Source organism: Antedon bifida, chromosome 6, assembly GCF_963402885.1.
Source record: "Antedon bifida chromosome 6, ecAntBifi1.1, whole genome shotgun sequence".
Taxonomy (NCBI): domain Eukaryota; kingdom Metazoa; phylum Echinodermata; class Crinoidea; order Comatulida; family Antedonidae; genus Antedon; species Antedon bifida.
The window spans coordinates 3,826,960-3,849,680 of record NC_136231.1 but is presented as its reverse complement, the minus strand read 5'-3'; the positions used below and the strand labels follow the sequence as shown (position 1 = coordinate 3,849,680).

The 22,721-nt window shown below is 32.9% G+C and overlaps 3 protein-coding genes across 4 annotated transcripts; all 3 read left to right on the top strand.

The window, feature by feature from the left end:
* The first annotated feature begins 4,701 nt into the window (after positions 1 to 4,701).
* On the top strand, positions 4,702 to 6,826 carry LOC144844988 (uncharacterized). Its single transcript, XM_078702106.1, has 6 exons — positions 4,702 to 4,987; positions 5,244 to 5,261; positions 5,429 to 5,443; positions 5,754 to 5,780; positions 6,032 to 6,122; positions 6,351 to 6,826. The coding sequence occupies exons 1-6, from the start codon at positions 4,702 to 4,704 to the stop codon at positions 6,568 to 6,570; spliced, it is 657 nt and encodes a 218-aa protein (XP_078558232.1). The 3' UTR covers positions 6,571 to 6,826.
* LOC144844986 (uncharacterized) lies at positions 6,709 to 11,006 on the top strand. Its single transcript, XM_078702102.1, has 5 exons — positions 6,709 to 6,769; positions 8,771 to 9,061; positions 9,566 to 9,604; positions 10,007 to 10,097; positions 10,465 to 11,006. The coding sequence occupies exons 1-5, from the start codon at positions 6,709 to 6,711 to the stop codon at positions 10,682 to 10,684; spliced, it is 702 nt and encodes a 233-aa protein (XP_078558228.1). The 3' UTR covers positions 10,685 to 11,006.
* Positions 11,007 to 11,966: 960 nt separating this feature from the next.
* LOC144844731 (uncharacterized) lies at positions 11,967 to 22,221 on the top strand. 2 transcript variants are annotated; one of them, XM_078701771.1, is made up of 11 exons: positions 11,967 to 12,188; positions 14,615 to 14,884; positions 15,307 to 15,324; positions 15,856 to 15,946; positions 16,545 to 16,773; positions 18,776 to 18,812; positions 18,967 to 18,998; positions 19,465 to 19,518; positions 20,064 to 20,166; positions 20,799 to 20,921; positions 21,528 to 22,221. In XM_078701771.1, the coding sequence occupies exons 1-11, from the start codon at positions 12,101 to 12,103 to the stop codon at positions 21,653 to 21,655; spliced, it is 1,173 nt and encodes a 390-aa protein (XP_078557897.1). In that variant the 5' UTR covers positions 11,967 to 12,100; the 3' UTR covers positions 21,656 to 22,221. The 2 variants fall into 2 exon arrangements, with proteins under 2 accessions (XP_078557897.1, XP_078557896.1); XM_078701770.1 differs by lacking the exon at positions 11,967 to 12,188 and adding an exon at positions 12,947 to 13,082.
* The last annotated feature ends 500 nt before the right edge of the window (positions 22,222 to 22,721 follow it).

Here is a 22,721-nt window from a genome sequence, read left to right as displayed (position 1 = left end):
CCCTCTGTCCAAATTTTCCCCAGAAGGAATTTAGCATAAGTTTTGCCAATGATCGGTAGACCAGCATTGTAGGCAATAGAGTCCTTATCGAGTTTAATATTTTCATTTGTTTCTTAATCTTTAATGTACTTATCTTTCTGCTTATCCGTTAAACACCAATCAGGCCATCCAGAAGCTTCTTGCTTTAATTTAAGAAAAGTATTAATATATCCAGAGAAAAGTCCGGAAGAAGGATCATCTGACTTATACTCACTTTTATGCTTAAAATTCCATGCAACAGTAACATTCCTAATTACATAGCCAACTTCAACTTTCTCTAACTCCGTTGATACCCATCTCCCCGTAAGGCATCTTTCATTTTCATCTTGGTTGCATGATTCCTGACACATATTATCAACACATGTTCAACATAAAGGAAACATAAGTTTTCCATTACTCCTATAAGGAAGAACAGGGTGAAGCAGCTTTTTTGGAGGACTAACTGTGCATTGAACCAGACCAAAATACTCACGAATATCTGTAGACATATCTTTGAAAGCTAACTTTTCATGATGTCCGATCGGATATGTTCCGTATTTGTTGCAGTACGGATAAAGGCCAGTGAAGTCAACATAGCTAAACTGCTCATCATCTAACTTGGTAAAACAATCTAGCGGCATTGGTTCTCCCTCCAAAAAAAAGCTTCTCGAGGGTTAAGTGTAGGATGAATAGCAGGTACATCAAATATGACGGCTAATTCCGTAGGGGTTAAGGACTTCTTAATGTTGTTCCACTTATGCTCCTAAATTTCAATATACTAGTACTGAGGAAACGTCTGTTTCAGATAAGAAGATTTTCTCTGTGTTTGTAGATATGAATCTGCCTTGCTACATCCAATAAATTCAAATATGAAGTTTGGTTCAAACGAAGCCCCATTAACTTTATATCTACCAAAGCATTTCTCATTACCATTACGGGCGTGATGAATATGGATTCTACGTCGTTTTTATTCATAACTTAACCACTCCATACTAGCAAAAGAATGAGTCTACGTAGTTAAGTAATCTGCTGGTGGAAAAGGAGCAATTGTATTCGGCTTCAAAAAGTTCTTGGAAAATACAAAATTACAGGCTGAGGCTTTGGTTATTAAACCGTTAGAAAATGGACGACCCCTTCCTGATCTATACCATTATCAAGAACAGTTACTCGTTTGAATATGTGTCTAAATGATAAGCAACAACGCCTCGCCTCTGCTCGTACCAAACAAGAAAATCATTCCGGACCGATATAGACATCTTTTCGGGGTCATACATCGAAGCACCGGGATATGGACCTACATAGTTTGCATTACCAACCGTGTTAAATTTATTTATTTAACTCTTTAATGCCAAAGGATTTGTTTGTTTTAGGTAGTTTGGCTAAAGCCATCGGTAAAAATGACAGAGTCAATGAAACGAATAGTAGTACCCTTAATTTTACTAGAAAGAATCTTACCACCATTAGTTATGACATCTGGAACAAAACCACATGAATACAAATAATGCATTAAAAAGTAACTATCATAAGCTTGATTATTATGAGCAAGGCATGTAATATTATGACCGTAGGGATATTTTTTGAATACATATTCACAGAACTGGAAGCATGCGTCATCCCCGTAAAATGTTTTAGTCTTTTCCCCACAAACATCACATTCTTCGGAAAAAAACCAGATCCATTACATACATTCTCGCCTGAATTATAATCCACTTTTTGTTTCAACAAGGGGGGCTCTAGACTGTATACCTCTGACCAATCAAATCACGCAAATGCTAGCAAACAATCGCTCCTTAATTATAACTCCCTCTTTTATATTATCCTATATTGTCAACAAAAAAAACAAAGCACCCGTTGTGAGTATTATCAGTAATTGTAAAACACCTGTGATACACTCTATACAAAGCCTCCACTTTGTTAAAACTATACATTCTATTGTTAATTAATTAAAATTAGATTTCTATTGTCATGACCACCATCATTCTACGAAAACACCTGTATCATCCAATTAATACCCATTTGTTTTCCTAACTTTAATCAAATATATTTCTTATTATTTCCCTGTACTTATCCTCCTCCTATAGATACTCCTTTGTGAGCCTAGGACTTTAAGTAGCAAACCCTTTGTTTTCCTATAATTCTTATACAATAGATTTCCTTTGTTAGCCTAGGCTTGTTACAAGCGAAAAATCGCTCCCTAATTATAACCCCCTCTTTTATATTATGATTAAATCCTATTGTCAAAAAACAAAGCACTCGTTGTGAGTATTGTCAGTAATTGTAAAGCACATGTGATACACTCTATACAAAGCCTCCACCTTGTTAAAACTATACATTCTATTGTTAATTAATTAAAATTAGATTTCTATTGTCATGACCACCATCATTCTACGAAAACACCTGTATAATCGAATTAATACCCATTTGTTTTCCTAACTTTAATCAAGTAGATTTCTTATTGTTTCCCTGTACTTATCCTCCTCTTATAGATACCCTTTTGTTAGCCTAGGACTTTAAGTAGCAAACACTTTGTTTTCCTATAATTCTTATACAATAGATTTCCTTTGTTAGCCTCAAAGCTCTTGGTTAGATTTCTATTGTCATGACCCCCATCATTTTACAAACACACCTGTATAATCCAATTAATACCCAATTGTTTTCCTAACTTTAATCAAGTAGATTTCATATTGTTTCCCTGTACTTATCCTCCTCCTATAGATACCCCTTTGTTAGCCTAGGACTTTAATTAGCAAACCCTTTGTTAGCCTAGGACTTTAATTAGCAAACCCTTTGTTTTCCTATAATTCTCATACAATAGATTTCCTTTGTTCCCCCCACTTAATTAGCAAACCCTTTGTTAGCCTAGGACTTTAAATAGCAAACCCTTTGTTTTTTTAACAATCACCCCTCTATTGTTACCCTTTCACACATTCTATTGTTCTCTTAGCGTCCCTTCTTTGTTAACAATCACCCCTCTATTGTTACCCTTTAACACAATAGATTTCCTTTGTTCTCCTTCAATCCCATGGATACTACTTACACTGTATAAAATCATAGAGGAATATAATTCCTCCATGATAAAATCATCTATTTATATTATTTGTTTAATAATTATAGGCCTAATAAGTACAAACATAATATAAATATAAAATTTATACATTTTCTTGTTCGGTTTCATATTGTTAAATTTTGGATGTTCCGATGCTGTTAATAAAGAATGGTATCGATCTTTAATATGTGATTATCATCATCTTTTATTGATCATTTGTTCCTGTAAGCTATGTCTACACTATCAAACTAGTTTGACAAAAAATGTGTGATGTACTCATATATGGTGGTGATATGCCCAAACATGATAGTGATACGACATCATCATGTCCATATATGGGCACATCACATTCTTTTGTCACATAAAGTTTGATAGTGTAGACAGAGCTTTAGACTATTGAATATCGTCAACACGCTTGCGTTACGTTGCGTCCTAGTGGGAACCAAGTTTAAGGACGAGCACAACGTTGTTCATGCGCTACAGCGTTGGATTAATAAAGGAAGAGTGTTTGTATTTTTTAAACCATAGATTTCTTTAGTAGGTCTATAGTTAATACCGAATAAGGATTCTGCGGTTAAGAGTGGTAAAATGACAATAAACCCAACTACTGTGTATTTAGTTGCACCACGCATTCGCAGAAAAATGTACATTAGGAATATATCGGTGGCTTTAGCTGTTTATACTATTGCTGGTATTTCAATCGTGAGCTCTATCAGTTCTTGCAAAGAAGTATGTAAGTATACAGTATACAGCCTAATACGTCAATATAGTAGTTTACTGGTGTACTATCCCGCCAATAAAATTACTAAGATAAGTTTACCATAGTTTAAAAACTATGGTAAACCTAGAATGGTAATACCTACTGATACAATCAAAAAGGTTAATAGTACTAGTAATTAGTTGCTCTTCCTTGTTGTTTTCTTTGACTGTAATTCATGTATTTCTCTTGTCTTTTGTCGAATTTTTATTCTTACAACTTGTTAATGGAGAAAATTCAGTTAATCTTTTTTTAAAGGCATGAACTGCCATATTGAAATTATGTCAACACTAATACATTATGGATACTGTCTTAAGCATAGGCCTATAGCAACATATTCAATTAGTTTTCATATATGTTACTAAATACCGTAACATTTTGTTTTACTAATGTATGTTAGGGTCTAATATAGTAGTTACGAAATCTGAATATTGTATAGTGTAAATGATAATACTGTATCGATCTAAATCATATCCAATGGTAAAAGTGACATTGAGTTATGAAGTCATAGTTTAAGAGATTTGTTAGTACCGGAACTAAAGTTTTCAAGAACTTTGTATCTTAATCATCGGACATTGTCATGGCCCAATATCGTTTTTATTTTATGTTATTTGTTTTCGGGTATATGTCCTAATATTTGTGTTTTAAATGGAGTGGCGGGGAAGAGTTTAAAAAAAAACAACTTTTTAAGCCGTATAAATACTATTCCTCTTCATTCTATATCTTCCCCTTTTTCTTGACATTCATTTTTTCTACCATCTCTTCATCATCCATATCACCACATTCATTATACCATGTACCTAATCTATAGTTCCATGATTATACCATGGTACAATGTAAACTCCCCCCCCCCCTCCCACGTGATTATAAGTAGTGAAATATGTCATCCACTTTCGTTGCAGCTAAGTGTCCCTTGCCAAATGGACTGACAAACTCTGGGTTCGCTAACGGCGTCGTGACGCCATGGCCACCAGACAATGGCGCAACAAAAGAACCATGCTTACCATCGGGAAAAAACTATATGAAGTTTACGTGTAACGAAGGATTTCGTTTGCAAGCAGCGAAAATAGAACTGTCTTGTGATCAGATGTATAACTGGAATTTAGATGCACCAACTTGTATTGATGATCTCCCACCCCCTCCTTGTAACGATCCTTCCTGTACAGGTATGTATAGGCCTACACTGAATAATTATTTAAGTCATGGTTCAAATCCAACAGAGAGACTTATTTATTTAGAAATGAATGCTAACAATCAATAAATTATTTGGTGTTTTATGCATAATATTAATAGAATTTGATTCATTTTGATTCATATTTCATTCATTATATATTCATTAAGCCCGAATACATTTTTTAAAATTCAAAACTGCAATTATGACTTTCTTCTTCTTTTTTTCTTAAAACGTGACTGTGACTGTAGATATAAGCAGTGCTTCGGGTGAGTGAATATACTATAATGCTAATGATAATATAGTAGTCGATTTATATTGTGTTATGTAGGCCTACATATTGCATTTTCAGAATAATACAGTATTGATAACTTTATATTATTTTCTTTTTCCTAAAACAATAAAAACGCGGGATGTTGTCGTACACTAACCATAGAATCGTATCTAACAGGTAAGCCTAACGTGATTTATAAAGTAATATAATTCAATGTCAATTCTACTTGTTGTTTTTTAGGATGAATTACAATGCTTCAGTATGGTGTCGCCCAATTAGACCAACACTGAACACTTGGTGTCTTGAATAGGAGGTGTTACTATATTATTTTTCGCATATAAAAAGAGAACTAATTCTTTTGCTGTTACTACTACTTAAATTGAATTGTAGTGGCCTACACACTATTGAATAAATGAATGAATGTTATTGTCAAATGTTTATACGTTGTTAACTATCGTTTTCTTTTTATATCGCTAACTTAATGAAGACGATGCTACTCTGGGATCGAATGCAGGTAATTATTTGAGGATAGTATATTTGTGTTTGTATTAATGATAATTCATATCTTTTACTGTGAAATCACAGGTCTTATCGAACTACTCAATAAGACGTTCACATAAGTAGAGGCATTCAAATAAGAAACCGGATTCTGCAAATACTGTGAAAAGAGTGAAAACGGACTCGAACCCAAATTATAGTACAGTAATACTAAACAAATTTATATTTATTATATAAATCTGTATTAATTTTGTTTTATGGATGTAGATGAGGCGTTAGTAATGGTGATCATTGTCTTAGCTGTTCTTCTATTGATGAGCTGGGTGATTTTTCTTTTCGCTTTAATTTGCAAAAGAAAGTAAGTATAACATTTTTTTAAATTATTTTAAAGTAACTGACTAATAAATAATCATTCTCTTTATAACCGTTTTCGTCATTCTACATTTATCTATACTATTAAGGTGGCCATGTATTTGTCACTGCCTAAACAGAATACCCCTCTGTCTCTCCGGGCATATTTTCGTGCTGCTATTAACGATTCCTTTTTTTTTCAAATTAATATTATTATTGCATCCCTATGTATTAGAAAACCAATTGGCCGTACAGTACACGAAACCGTCTACGTACACGGTGAACCTCGTCAACAAGTTGTCAAAGGATCAAACGACGTCCAACTAAGTACAAGACCTCCAATTCCAATGCCTAGACAACAACAGACCATTCTGGAATACGACTATGTACAGAGAAGTACAATAATGCCTCGTGGCACTGTAGATGACACTAATGACTATCTTCAACCGATGTAATCAAATGAATTTTTCGTGATGATTCGTTACGATAGTGCTTTTTAGAAACTTATTTCACGTCACCCATTCACCGCTGTCTAAAGATAAGTGAAGTTATTATCAATGTTGTTATATAAAGGCCATATTTTATAATAAACAATGGACATTTCAAACTCGGAGTTACTCTTTAACCTAAACCAACCAGGCTTCTGCGGCCAATGTACGACGTGTCGGATAAATACCACGTCGTCGATCACGATCACAAATCAACATTTGTTGTAGCATAAATTCAAGAACGTTTAGTATACACAGATAATACACTATGATACGTTTGTAATCATAATATAATTTATTTTATATTCTAGATCAGTGTTCCGCAACCTTTTTGACCGCGACCCCATGATCCTATTTTGGGAATTTTCGCGACTCAACATTGCGTATTTGATCTTACAGAACTTTGCTTTTCAAAGATCTTAGCCGTTTAAAACGCTCAACCCATCCAATACGAACATATTTTATTGTAAACTAACTATAACATTATGTTAATATACAAAAGATATGCATAATACAATTATAGAAAAATGGAACGTGTTGGTAGTTGTTTCCTCATCCATGATTTGGAAGTTGTAAAACAACAGAGGGCGTTCTAACGTATACTGTTATTACTGTACTACATTGAAGGTTACGAGTACTTCTTTCTACAGATTTATGTGCATTTTAATAAATAATTTTGTTTTCACAATTTAAAGTGTTCAATTATAAGAAAAACGTTTCAGTTTAGAATTTCCAGAGAAGAGAAATTTTACTCTTCACTAGAATTACCAAATTAAACCGTAACAAATCTTGGACCTACAAAACAATTATGATGCTATGCTGTAGAAAACCCAGTCGTAGGAAGGCGATAGATTGATTTTATTTACGGTGTATTGCCCCCTAAACATAAACATATGAATAAAATCAAACTTGAATAGGTAGTTTTAGTTATTCACTTTTGTACAAACATGGGCTTTTTTACATTAATATTCTCGTTTTTACCAAGTACAGTTAAAGTGAATAATATGAAAAGAAAATTATTATTTTTTAATTTCAAGATAAATTATTATAATTATCTTTGTTACATGTTTTTACTTCTTTGTTCCTATTGTTAAATTGTAGTTGTCTTCAAAAAAACGATTAAAGTTTTATAGCGTGATTATATTACCAAAAAACAAGTACGTCACACATTCGACCTACTCACTTTCTACAATATTAGGATTAAAAGATTGTGCGGTTTCATTCACGTCACAAGGATAGATACAAGCCAATGTATTGGAGTCGTTCAACAAGAAAAAAAATGTTAACACGGAGAGTGAACTTGTTTTGTTTTCTAATATTTTATATCTGTATTTTACTTGATGTTGTTGTTGCCCCAGCAGCCACCTGTGCATCTAAATGTAAGTATGGGCATTTTATTCGTGAGGGCATTGCCAATGCCTATAGCATGGTTAATGGGTGATTTAGAGTTTTTCTATCCGTTAAAGGATCGAGTGTATCCGGCCCTAAAGATAAATAATACTTTCGTGTCTCCATTCTAGGTATCACATCACAGTACAACCAAATCATGGTTGTAATTGTGTTGTGTTTATTTCAGCACAGTATTTGAAATTTAATTGAACATTTATAAATGATGTTAATAATATTAATACACTAAGAATCAAATTGTGAAGGCTTAGTTCTTTTTCTTCAAATTAACATAAAATACATAGATCTACAAGCAATGGAATTAAATAACGTAAAGAATGTAAAGTAAAATTGAAAACATAAGAAGAAAAATCACAGTCATTTCTAAAAGAATGTAAAGATTACACGTGAATAGTATTAGTATTGAGATTTGTTCCTGCAGTGCTTCTTTGAAGTTTTGTAAATATCTGGGAAAGTTTTGGAGCAATTATTTATGTATTTATTTCATTGTTGAGCGTGGTAAACAATTTATAATATTAATTCAGTTATTTTTCGATATTTAGTTACACCAGAGTTAATTCAGGGACGCTTCGAAGAGAATATTACTGTACTATATTACATATTTCGTACATGATAATGAAAAATGTCCCTTTGATAGATTGTCCACTTAATGGAGGTGTATCTCCTGGATAGGGATGTTATACTAAACAGAGGGGTTCTAATAATTTATTACGAGATAAAATAATGGTTAATTAAGTGGTATATGTCTTTAATTAATTAGATTTATGTCCACTACCGAATGGAGTTTCAGCTACCGGATTTGAAAACGGCAATGTAATTCCATGGCCACCGGCCAGGGACACTAATACGGAAGAGCCGTGCCTTCCGCCAGGAAAGGACTATATGAAGTTTACTTGCAATGAAGGATTTCGATTAAAAGCAAAAGAAATACATTTATCGTGTGATGACTTGTTTAATTGGAATCTCGAAGCACCAACATGTGTTCAAGATGTCCCGCCGCCTCCACCGCCTCCCCCGGACTCATCAGATTGCACTAATTCAGTCTGTGAAGGTAGGCCTAAACTATTTAACATCAAACAAAAATATTTAATGTTAACACGAGTGTTTAGATAACTATTTTCGCCATAAGTATCGAAAATACATAAATCCAATATCAGAGCAAAGTGTCGCTGGGGTGACCGAAAGAAAATGATGAACTGGTTGGAGTGAATTTTCTTGTTATGTTGCTATGCTTTTTTTCGAAAGTAATGCACTCGTGAAGATAAGAATTCACGGGGAGTTGATGCTTAGGCCTCATTGATATTGAAATGTAAAATTTAAATTATAAATTTTGTTCGTAAAGTAATCTTTACTCAGAGCCAGCAACCTGGAGATTAAAGAGAGGTTTTCATAAAACAGTGTGCAAAACACTTGACGGATTTTAACTTGCGACATATATCAATAATAATAATAATATAACTTTTGTAATTGGCACATTACTAATGGAGTAAATCCAATAAATGAAAACCTATAAGAAATGTTTATTAATCATTTTATATGTTCATTTAAACAACAGATTATTATGAAGAAGAGGAGGAATTCATATCTGATACAGGTAGAGAACATGCTTAACTCTACCATAGTTCTACGTAGTTTTGTCCATGAAAATACCACCAATTAGACATTTATTACCTTTGTTGGATATTTTGAGAGGTGGCGTTCTAACTGTGGATGATTCTAGTTACATTTGTTGAATATTTTAAAGAATTCTGTACCTGTCGATGGGTCTTATACTTGATGATAATTAATCTTAATGAATTTTATCGTAATAATTTGAGTTTGTCAATATGTACTACTTATATCCAGTTATGAATCGACTTCATAAAACATAACAAACAAATGTCTACTAAATGATCTATAACTTGAAGATTGAACATTTATATATTGATCACTCATTGTAGTTAATTATATGTATTATCATCATATTATGAATTATTTCTTTATGTTTGTCTTTTAGATTCAGCGTTAGTTATAGTCATCATAGTGCTGGCAGTGTTGTTGGTTCTAAGTTGGCTCTTTTTCCTTTTGTTTTTCATCTGCAGAAGAGAGTATGTACACTTAATATTTAAGGCTGCTCTAACAAAACACTATATTTCATGTTATGTATAGTTTATTTGTATTTTTCTTGTATATGGTTTTATCTTAACTGTTTGTATTGTATGGAGTGAGTGCAGAATTTGTTTGGGCTTTAGCCTATTCTCATTCCTGGTTATTTTTACATTGATGACCGAATAAATATTATTATTATTATTATTCTATTACTTTTAATTCTTCTTCTTCTAATATTTTCATCATCATTATACAGTTACTGCTAATCAGCATTATTTTAACAATGGAATGCCATTTCGTCAATGCTAGAGACGTCTCTAGCATTGACGAAATGGCGTGTTTTGTAAACATTTCTTACCATTTCAGGACTTCGGTTGTAAAAGTACAAGAAACCGTCTACATCTCAGAACAGCAGCCAACGCTGGTGAAGGGTTCAAATGACAGTTTTCCGCTGAGTGCAAGACCACCTATGCCAAAACCAAGAGACGATACTATGGGAGAACCGGCTCCAGAATACGAGTATGTTGATAGAGAAAAATTTAAGAATGAGGAAAACAAACCTGTGTACTTAGAACTAATAGAGTGAACAGTGAACTCAATGAGTAGAGCGTTCCATACATTCCCATGAAATAAAGGATATTCAACATCAATGTGATGCTTTAATAACTCATTGTAAATAATCCTATCTTTGGATTTAAAAATGACGTCTTGCTTCTTGCGTCCAAAAATCTTCGCCAGAAAATCATATTTTATATTCAATTCTAATTTTGTAGACTAATTGTTGTTATTGTTGCTTAAACCGTTTCCTATTATTTATACTATAAATATAGAAATAAAACAGAATGCTCTATGATTTTATTAAGGATTTTTTAAATTAATATATGCCTGGCCGAATAACAAGTTAACGAATTCATTGTAACTACACAAATAACTAGGCTACAAAATGGACAATTTTGTAAGATACGATACACATCGGTAAACAAAACGTTTCATGTTAAAAGGTGTGTATTTTCTTACTAGAATTAGTCTAGTGATTGTTTTGTGTTTAATTTGCTCTGGTGGCACGTTTACAATTTAGCACTAATAAGCCTATTTTGTACAAGGAAAATGTATTCGGTATAGTCGAAAGCATTGTATTTGTACATTATTTCATCTTTTGTTACACAAAAATGCGCAACCAATTAAGTTTTCGGATTCGTACGAATATCACCTTGTCAAAACATTTTTGTTGTTTTTTATAGATCCAAATGGTAGCCTGTGTTAAACATATCTATTTTCACAAAGAAAAATTAAAAATCAGTAAAATAAGTTACTATCTTAACATTACGAATAATGTATGCTGTAGCATCACTTTAAAAAAAAGGGGGGAGGGTTATTTCACGATGCTCCTTCTGCTTCACCGGTTTAAAATTTAACTGGGGTTATCATTATCACTAATGTTGGCGCAAAGGTTTATTTTATAATAACAAATAAAAACTTTAACCCCGGCCCACCATTTAAGCTTAACAAGTAGGACTGAGGTACACCCCTACCACATCGACAGAAATTTCCTGTACGTTTTTATTGATTGTTATTTACTTATTAAACTTATGTCATTGTCAAGTGCAGTAACCTTATATCATGATTACGACAACACATTGACGTTTATCAAACAGAATATGACATCATCAGGTTTTTTGCGTATTGTTGTACCGTGTTGAATAAACACAATGAGTAAGAGAGTTTGACAATTCTCTTGTTAACATTGAAAAATACAGCAAAATTGTAGACGCAGTATATTGTTATAGTTCTATTATTAGTGACCTATCGACTATTCTTCGTTACACAAAATGTGAGTGGACAATGATTTAGTACCATTTGAAACACAAAGAAGAAACTTCAGAGTCATTGGGGTTCTTTTATGTAACTGAGTGTCATTGTTAAGAATGAGCTTAAAATTCTTTGCTGAACACCACGATATCTAAGTACAGTCGCCAACCAGTCATACACACAAGATCTAAACATGGAGGAACACAACCATGTTACTTATATCGTTTTTTTGACGATGTCATTTTTGGTAGTGACTCTCGCGGTTAATAATACATGTGAAGGTAAGTTTTCAACTGATAAACGATCTATGAGGTTTGTTGTTAGTATTACAAAATCTGCTATATAAATTATGGGGCCATCAACCCTTAAAAAAGCATCAATAGCATAGTGGGCCTAATAATACTGTAAATGCTATTCTTTCTTTGTTACTTTAATAGATCATATATATTTTATATATCAATATGGGATTCATAGATAAAATATCATGGGATGGGCTAACCATAATAGTAATTATAGGCCTAATAATCTTATAAGCATTCATAGGAATAAAATACATTGTTCATGCTTAAAGACATAGGTTAGGCATGATTCGGTCTCTGAGAATCATCAACATCATTGTGTTCCGCTCTAACTCTTATTCTCAAGTTTAAATACATACGTCATAATTCGGGCGTTTCCAATGTACACAGTTCATTATGTACAGTCATCAGACGAAACAGGCCCAAAATCAAGAAATTATAAATATACCTATACTTGCTTAATTTCACTAACCTTACAAAATGGTAATAAAAATTATAGGTATTATGATGTATGAAATCTTAACAATTATTAAGAATCCACCGAAAGTGCGTTGATTTCTTAGCCTACCCTACGTTTATAAGTTACCGTATTTATAAACGGGTATAATTGGACCGTCGATTTTGACAACAAAAAAGGGCCAAATATTTATATATGGTTCCCATTGTAATGAATATGCACGCTATTGTAAAAGAAAGGTATGCATGATTAAGCATGGTTATAGGTTACACAATCTATTTCTGAAGCGGCTCGGTCGATTAAGCGAGCGGTTCCACACCATAAAAATGAAATGGCGATAAACAACCGACAATTTAAGATAATATTCATATGGGTAACTTGTTTCGTGGGAATTCGTGCCCCAACACCAGCATGTCAAGGTAAGATGTTTCCCTTTGACGATATCTTCGGGTGTGTTGTTGTCAAATGTGGGTGTATAGCCTATTTCAGTTCATTGTTTTTTTTTACCGCGACAAATATGAAGCATGATCGTCAACGTCTATTGGTGTTAAAGTGATTAATATTATGTGTAAATACAATATACTATTTTACAGGCCTATTGTTGATCTTAATGAGCTCTACATACTTTTAAAATGTCTATAATAATATAACTTCAATGCTGGTATTATCCGCATATGAAACATACAGTACATAAATGCATATTGTTCATATTACACAAAATATTAATAATTAACTTCATGGTACTTTCATAGAGGCCCACCTGTTATTCTGGGTATCTGAATTGAAAATGGGTTTTAAATCTTACCATAAAGAATAAATTGAAATTGCTACTCATCTTCCTCTTTCGTGGGAGTTTCCCACTTTTATCTATCTATCTCACATTCTTTAGACAGATAAATTCAAATTATATCATTTTATCTTTGGCCTATGTGGCTATACATTATTATGATTCTCCCTCTCTATTAATATTCACAGCCCAGTTGAAATGAAATTATCTCGTGATTTTAAATACTTTGGCTTTTATTGAAAATTATATACCGTGGTGGAGAAATTGCTGAGAATTCTTCCATCCATGATAACCAATCGGTGTGTTGTTAGGCCTGTTACTATAATAATAATTAGTCTGTAAATATTTGACAAACCGAATAGTACTCTAGGACATTTAAAACCTTTAAACTAGTAAATCTACACAAAAAGGTCAAGTCATATAGATATACGGTGTTATGGAATATACTTTATTAAATTATTGTGACTGTACAGGTCGATTGTACACTACAACCTGTGTGCACTGTATTCGTGTGGTATTGTATTTAGTAAATGTAGCATTATGTGGTACATGCGTAAAAAATGCGTGACGTTATACTAATCCAGTAACACCATGAACAAAAATTGTAATTCGTATGGACGGTCATCGGGGCCATAATAGTTACAATTTAAATGGCCGCCCATACTTTCTATGTATCATTATTATAGTTAAATTAAATGACGTACAAGAAAAGTTATGTAAGCTCAAGGGTGAAATATTTTATTAGTAAAGACGGTGTACCACTAGTGATATTACATTCGTTGGTTCGTTTCAACCACTTTTAATATACAAACATAATACAAATAGGTCTACGCTATTTTGTATACAGTATTTTAGGTACCTGGCTGAGAATACTGTGCATTCAAGAAACAGCTTTGCACTGATTACTAGCTGCATTATGGGAGTATGTTTCCATACGTGTTTGATCCACAAACAAATGACTCGGGGTAATAATGTTCAGCGCTTAGAAGTTTCACAACATTAGACGCTATATACATCCAGGATATTATTATTATTGAACAACGATTAATTTGTTATATTTTGTACGAATATTTCTCGTAGTAAATATTATCAAATTAACTATCGGTATCAAGTACTGAATTATTTGAATACAAAGTTGACTTATTATATTATCTTCTTTTCTAGATACCTGTCCTAAATTATTTAACGTGAACGTAGAACCACCACTACCAGAGGAAGGGACGTGCTACAATGAGAATACTACTTATTTAGTTATTACTTGCCCGGTAGGCCAACACTTGGAGTTGCTCTGTCCACCATTTACTACCTCTCTAAACGGTGACTTATATTGTGCGCAATCGGACGGTTCATTACCGAATGATTGCCCACCACCGACACCATGCCCGGATCCTCAAAATAACTGCCCACAACCATCGACACCATGCCCAGACCCACGTAAGTATTTTTGGGCCAAATATTGTGTTCGAGATGTGTATAGCGTAGTAGAGAATGATGAAAGGATATACTAAAGTTAAGAATTCTTCAGAACGGGGAGTTGAAAAATAAGAAACTCTCTGTGCTCAGAATTAGTCCTTATCAAAATGTATTTACATGTATATAAGCATATATTAGTATTACTCATATAGGGCTCCACTCTGCTGATATACAGAGATGTTATTTTCAGAATCCTCTCATACTATATAACTGTATATTAGTCCAGTTCAGAGTCTTATTCCAGTCCAGTCTTATTTATCATTTAAATTTGGTTTAGGTCAATATTAGTAGAGTGATGAGTGACTGCCCAATAATAAATAACTACCGTAAAATATAATATTAAACCATATTTAATACTTATAATATTTGTTTTCTTCTTATAGCTCCTTCGTCGGACACAGGTAAGATGTGCTCAGTTTATTGATTCATTTACACTGTTCTCTATTTGAAATTAGCTATTAATCGTATGCCTAGGCTAATAGGTGGAACGATTTATACAATTAGTCATTCGGTAAATTGATTATTCGGCTCAGTATCCAATCCAATTCTTACCTTATACAAGCTTCTTCTTGGTTTGTTCGCATGGCTTATACTTGTCGAACTTAACTTGGATATTGATATAGCTTTGAATTGTGAACAAATCAGAATCTTGACTTTTGGGACACTGTCAGTATCTGTCGCATCACGGTCATACATTACGTAAATAGTAACTAGAATGGGTGAAAAGGCGATCTCATTTTTTCACAAAACTAAAACTTGTATTTAAGGACCACAATGCAGAACAGGTTCTTTTACCTGTTGTGTAATCCTGGATAAATAATAAATAAATGAATGAATAGGGGTTGGCATTTCGGTGACACGAGAATGTCACGAAAAAGCGACAAAGGCGGTATATTGCACTATTATTGGATATTTTTCTCTGTGTTTTACAGTATTGATAGTGGTAATTGTCGTGTTGGCTCTTGTTCTTGTACTCAGCTGGGCTGCATTTATATCATTCATTTGTTTAAGAAATACAAAAAGGTAAGAAAATACATGAACCTATAGAGTAATAGTAAATGTAATAGTATTAATAAAAAAGGCCTTAACACGTTTGTTTTCTGTCAACCGTTTTTATCTGTTGACGCCCCACCATTCAACACACACCCGATTCTGCACCTCTCATTGCAAGCAAAAACATGTTCTCATATAATTTGAACGAAAAAGAAAAATTGCTTTTCCTACGTCTCTCCAGATTTTTAGAGGAACTCAGTTAAGTGACACAACATATTCAAACGTGATACAATAGCCTATATATCATACATTAATGTAACACTCACATAACACATTTGAAAAGGAGGCAATGCATACTATCAGGGGGCATATCAAACAGTGACCATGTGAGAGAAAGAGAAGAAACTCTGGGCTGTTTATTATCGCTATATGTCGTACGAGAATTGGGTGAAAATATACAGCTATGTTGTACCATGGATTAAGGAATTTTAATCCATGGATGTACTAAGCCAAATCTGACAAAACAATTCAAAAATAAATTTGTATTCGGCCTAGATTAATTTGCATAATATTTTTATAATTTGTTATTATATGGCTATTAAACTATATTTTATTTCTATTGTTGCAGTGGATCTGCCGATAAAAAGAAAAAACAATTAGAGAACGAATACGCTCCTACTCCACAGAAGTCAAAAGCAAAAAATAACAACAAAAACTCGGAAAAGATGAGCATGAGTTACAGGCCTCCATTACCGAACCCTAGACCCGGTTCAACCACACTGGCACAGCAGCAAGACGAATATGCATATATTGATCCAAAGGAAATTCCCGAAAACCCAAGTCCGGAATATCTGGAGGTGGTGGCTTAATTAACCAGCCTATAAACCACTGTACAGTATCGCGATCTTCCCTGGTATCATTCAGCTCTTTATATTCAATTTCTATGTTTTATATCTGACAATCGAGTGCTGCTGGTTTTTTTTCTATCAATCGAACTGAGATCATGAAAAGCACCAGTTGTCATGGAAAAAATCACATCACACTAAACATATATCATCTTTAAAAACAACATACTGTAATTCCTATAAGGTCTATTGTAAAGTTATTGTCATTTTATTTTAACCTTTTATTTACCAGTATAACTAGTTGCAACAAAACAATTTGATATCGTTTTGGTTATATGGACTCCGATATACCACCGTAACCGTGGCAGAAGTTCGAATTCATAAAATAGGACATGATTTATTTGTAGAATTGTGTTTATCGTCTGAAAGTGGAGTGTATATAGTTCTATCCTACCACTATCTGAAATTACCACTAGAGCTTGGGGGTTTAATTTTCATATATAATATAATTAAGCCTTTCTTTAAACTCTCTCAACATTTTCTCGTTTATATTTATTGTCTTGTATACATGTGTTGACAATGCTATTGACCAAATGAAATGAATGAATGTATGAATATTATAACATATGGTATATTATATATTTCGCTAAATTATGTATTTAATTGTGGTAAATGCTAAACACTGTCACGTTTACAAAATGTATCTCAGATCTTATTTCTAGTTTGCAAACTATGAAATACCAACTTTGTTTAACGATATTGCGTGGGATAGTTGGAATTATGTTCGGTGTTTAGCCAAGGGTGTCCGCCGAGCACTTTGAATGAAACATTCATTAATTTCACTCTTCCCTGGTATCAGTGTTCGTTCCGACCCAGTGAACTGTTTTGTATTAATTTAACCCGTCATTTCTTTAGACTTAGAATTAATTACAGGATTGATAGTGTCTGTCTCGCGTCTGGTGTGATTCGTAAATATGAGTAAAATTGCACTTTCGTTTTTTCTAAGTTTTACTGTTTTTCTCTAGCTAAAATATGGTAAGATACATTCATATAACCATAATTTGTTTTAATTCATGAAATAATAGCAAATACACTTTTTTAAATATGTCATGTGCAGAGGTGTTTTTTTTCAAATTTACAGCAATTTCAATTGTTGTTTGGAGGAGGTATGTGCCAAGTTTTGGGGAAGGGGGGATACGCAATGTTGGCATAATTTAGCAATACCTAAATATACAGTACATCTAGGCAGGCCTACATATTCTGTTACATAATAACTGTATATCTATTGTTAGACTGTATGTCTTGTTATAAACATAATACAGTAAGAATATTTTATTCTGAACAAACTAAAACACCCCTATTCTACAATGGATTATTCTCAATTGTGTAGTAAACAACAGAGCGTCCTTATCTCCCAGCAACCATTCACAAAGCACCGAACTTAGCATCAATTTCTAATTTTAAACATGGCTTCCATGGATCGAGGTGTTAAGCCACAAAAAGTGCAACAAGATACAGCATACGTTCCTATTTTAGAGACAGTTGAGAATTCTTTTGACTTTGAGAATGTTGCTAAATTACCACTGTGGGACGAAGAAGGCAATATGATACCATTTGATCACCTTTATAAAAAGCATAAAGTGATCGTTATTTTCATTCGGGTAAGTAAGTACTAAGTCAGGTATGTCGGCACAGAAACGTTTTGACCGTGGGAAAGAGATTCAATTCAGTGGGCCTAGGGATTGAAAGTAGGATATGATGTAACTGTTTTTTAACCATCATATTATAAATCCTGTAATTATTAGCTGGTTCAAAAATAGTTTCAGCCGCCCCATGTATGTGACACTGAGTTAGCGGCACATCAAAAGTTTTTTTTTTTTTTAAGAAATAGGCCTTACTGGTGAAAAATAAAATCATTTCCCTTTTATTACTATATTTTCAAATACATTGGAATCATATATGATAGAATTACATTTACTGTGACTAATATATTTGCATCATGTTTTAATTTCAGCATTTTCTATGTTTCATCTCAAGGGATTATGTTGAAGGTTTGTATTATATCTCCATTTTGTTATGTTGTTTATTGAATCTTCCCAATGTCAAACGCTTTAAATTGGACTTAAAACAAGTTACGTTTACGGTACGGTATGGTATATGTCACTCACCAACTAACTGTTTCTATATTATTTTTATCTTTCACAGATTTAGCAAAAATTCCAGAATCATACTTAAAGGTATTAAACAAAATATTATCTAAGTAATTTTGGCTATCCAGAGGATTCTTTGGAGTTAAAATTAGGATTGGTGAAGGCCTTAAAAAGCCCTAACGCTCTGTCTACAAAAATGTGATGTGCCAATATATGGACATGATGATGTCATATCACTACCATATTTGTGCATATCACTACCATATTTGGGTACATCACACTTCTTTTGTCTAACTAGTTTGACAGTGTAGACAGAGTTTTAGGATGGATGAAAGAAGATTGTGTGTACTCCCTCCCCTACTCAGCAGCACAATTGTACGAACAGACTCACTGAGGTCGTGGTTCATGCAATAATTATTTGTGATGATTGTCATACGTCTTGTTACATTTCATTTCCTTATAGTCATTAAACAGGAAAGGGCCTATTTCACTCTCGTACTGAATCTGGTATGGTCAGGCCTGGTAGTAGTAATGCTTGTGTTTTGTTTTAAAGGATGCAAATGTTAGGCTTGTCGTGATTGGCTGTGCACCACATAAATATATAAAGGTAAGATTTGTTTTGATTGGTTCTAGATTTTACATGATTTCATCACATGACAATTCATGACTCAGTTGTTAGAGATACAGTACAGTAGAGTTATTTCAATTTAATTCAAAATAAAGAAAAAAACACCTGCACAAATCATGCCAATGAATACAAAAATGCTTGTTTAAAATAGAGTGTACTTGTACCTGAGGCTCACATTGCAGTGGTTTTGTCCATAAAAACATAGATTATTTTGCATGCAAATTACTCTCAATTCCTTGGGTGGACACTAAGCTCGCCTTGCCAAGATAGGAACTTGTACCAGTCCTTTGATCTTATGCCTGACTGTGACAAATACCTATGTACATATTCGGTGCGGTGTCTGATAAGGGGAGTGGAACTCATCATGTAGCAGCCACAGATAAACCCTTTGATCTCTGGAGCTCACCATCTTGTTGTTAAATTGCCGTGGGCGAACTTCTTTTTACAATTCTTGAAAAGAAAATATTTTGGTGCACAGCAATAAGGGTTATTAAACAAAATAAATGTTTACTTTTTCGTTGCAGCAATATAAAGAAGAAACTAAATATCCATTTGAGATGTACTGTGACATTGAGCGAGATGTTTACAACACACTTGGTATGAAAGAAATACAAAGCTGCGGAAATGGTAATTATGATTATACAATATATTTGTTTTTCAATGTTTGATGTATAAACCAATACAGAGTGTTTAGGATTCAATGTTATATGTTTACATATAAGTGAAAGGTTCTAGTGCTAGAAAACAGTTTTTAAATACTGATATTCATAAAGCTCTGTCTACACTATCAAACTTTATGTGACAACAAAATGTGATGTGCCCATATATGGACATGAAGATGTCATATCACTACCATATTTGGGCATATCACTACTGTACCATATTTGGGCATATCACTAGCATATTTGAGGCACCACACTGCTTTTGTCAAACTAGTTTGATAGTGTAGACAGAGCTTAAGACACTTTCATACCTACAAAACTGCTCTATGTCATGTGTTTGGACTAAATTGTATGTTTAGCCTTCTTTTAGAAAAGCTTAGGTTTCATCAACAGTTACTGTAAGCCTATTGTAAGCTTCTATGTGTCACATTCGTATTCAAAGCAAATAATAACAAATATAAACATTTTGTTTTAAATGTGACATTAACATTATATTTTCATCAGTATGTGTATGTATCTAAAATTAGTTTTTAATTATTGTAATTTAAACCAGATTCATTGTGTAACCATAAAGAAATCTTTGTTTATTTTGTACAGGTAGCAAACATTTAAAGCACTCTCTCATTGGTGGGCTCCTTAAAAGCACATGGAAAGCAATCAAAACAGGTGATTTCCAGGGTGATGTAAAGCAACAAGGTGGTTCCTTCATTTTAGGTCCAGGTAAGTTGAATGAATGAACTGTGGAATAACAGTATGCAATGATGTTAAAGCTCTGTCTACACTATCAAATGTTCTGTGACAAAAAAATGTGATGTGCCCATTTATGGACATGATGATGTCATATCACTACCATATTTAAGCATATCACTCCCATATTTGGGCACATCACCCTTTTTTTGTGAAACTAGTTTGATAGTGTAGACAGAGCTTAACACATGCCTCCTCTGAAAGTTGAATGTTACACATATACATGACTACTCTCTTTCTTGATAATCATGGAACCCGCAAATGCAATTTCTCTTGATTGTATTGGATAAAAAATGTATACTTTCTACTACCAACTAGGCTCTAGATAATATGTGTATAATAAATTCATGCATTGTTTAATAAGTAAAATAATAAGTTGGCACTGCATTTTCTTTAGTTTTTTTTAATAGCACCCTCTATGGCTTAATGTGTATTTCAAATGTTATAGCTCCCTCTATATTTTGGACATGCTTTCATAAAACATAACAATTACCAAATTTATAAATCATTTGTTTTTTGGTTAGTTGAAAAAGTATTATTTTTTAAAATATTGATATTGAAATTTTAATGTTGTTTTAGGAGACCAAGTGCATTTTATGCATCGTGATAAAGCTGACCAAGATCATCGACCAATCAACCAACTGCTTGCTGTTGCAGGTGTTCAACAAGTATCATATCCAAAAGATCCTCGTATATTTGACGTGTAATATGCATATCTTAATTAGACGTCTTACATAAGGTTAATGTTTAAAATGTATTTGTGTTGACTCTTTGGCCATTTTAACAATAAGGCACCCTATTGGGAAGGTCTGGTTTTCAGAATGTATTGTAAGAAAATAAAAAGGTTTTTGGATGATTTCAGATGTTTCTTGTACTTCAGATAATATTAATTCTTCCAAGATTGATTTAAAAAAAAAGTTGTGTACACTTGTTGATTATGTATACAACAAGTGATTTGGCCAAATAAATATACTGTATGAATATTGTGAGATATGATAATAAGATATCCTAGTGGTACAGGTATCTTGTTATGCATAATACTAATGAAATAAATGAATACAGTATAAAGGTCTGATTCATAAATTATTATGCCCAAAAGGCTTTCAAATAAGAAAGGATAAAATGTATGCGTATATTACATAATGCGTAACTATATACATTTATTATTAAAAATTAATATTATGCACCTTATTTAATGTTATACAGTATTTGTAAGATTTACATAATATAAGATGCTTGTTTCGTATATTAAATTTGTATATATTTGACATGATATTTTGGTTCGTTTTCATTTTATATTATGCTAAGTCCTAATGTACATTTCTTCCACAAAATTGTCTTTACTGAAAAAGCTTTCAATAATAATTATGCACCCTTTATTTTGGTTAAATTTTAGGCAATTTTGGAAAATAATATAATAATAATAATATTTATTCGGCAAAAGTTCATAAAAGTACATTTCACAATTTATCTTGCCAGGAGCAAGTGATAGCCATGAGCCCAAACAGAAAAAAACTTTATGAAATTTCAAGATCAGGAAGTAATTTTATTTTCAAAATTTAAGTAATGAAAAAAGGAAAGAAATCATTATCATCACATGTTATATGGTATCCATGTCCTCCATCACGGTCTTCCCCTTCTTTTAAGCTATTAACCAGTCCAAAGTTCTTAGATAACTCTTGATACCATTTCTCAACTTCTTCCTCGTCTTCTTTTATCTACCAACTACTTGCCGATATAAGATCTATTCTTGTTAATGAAAGGTGTTCTTGT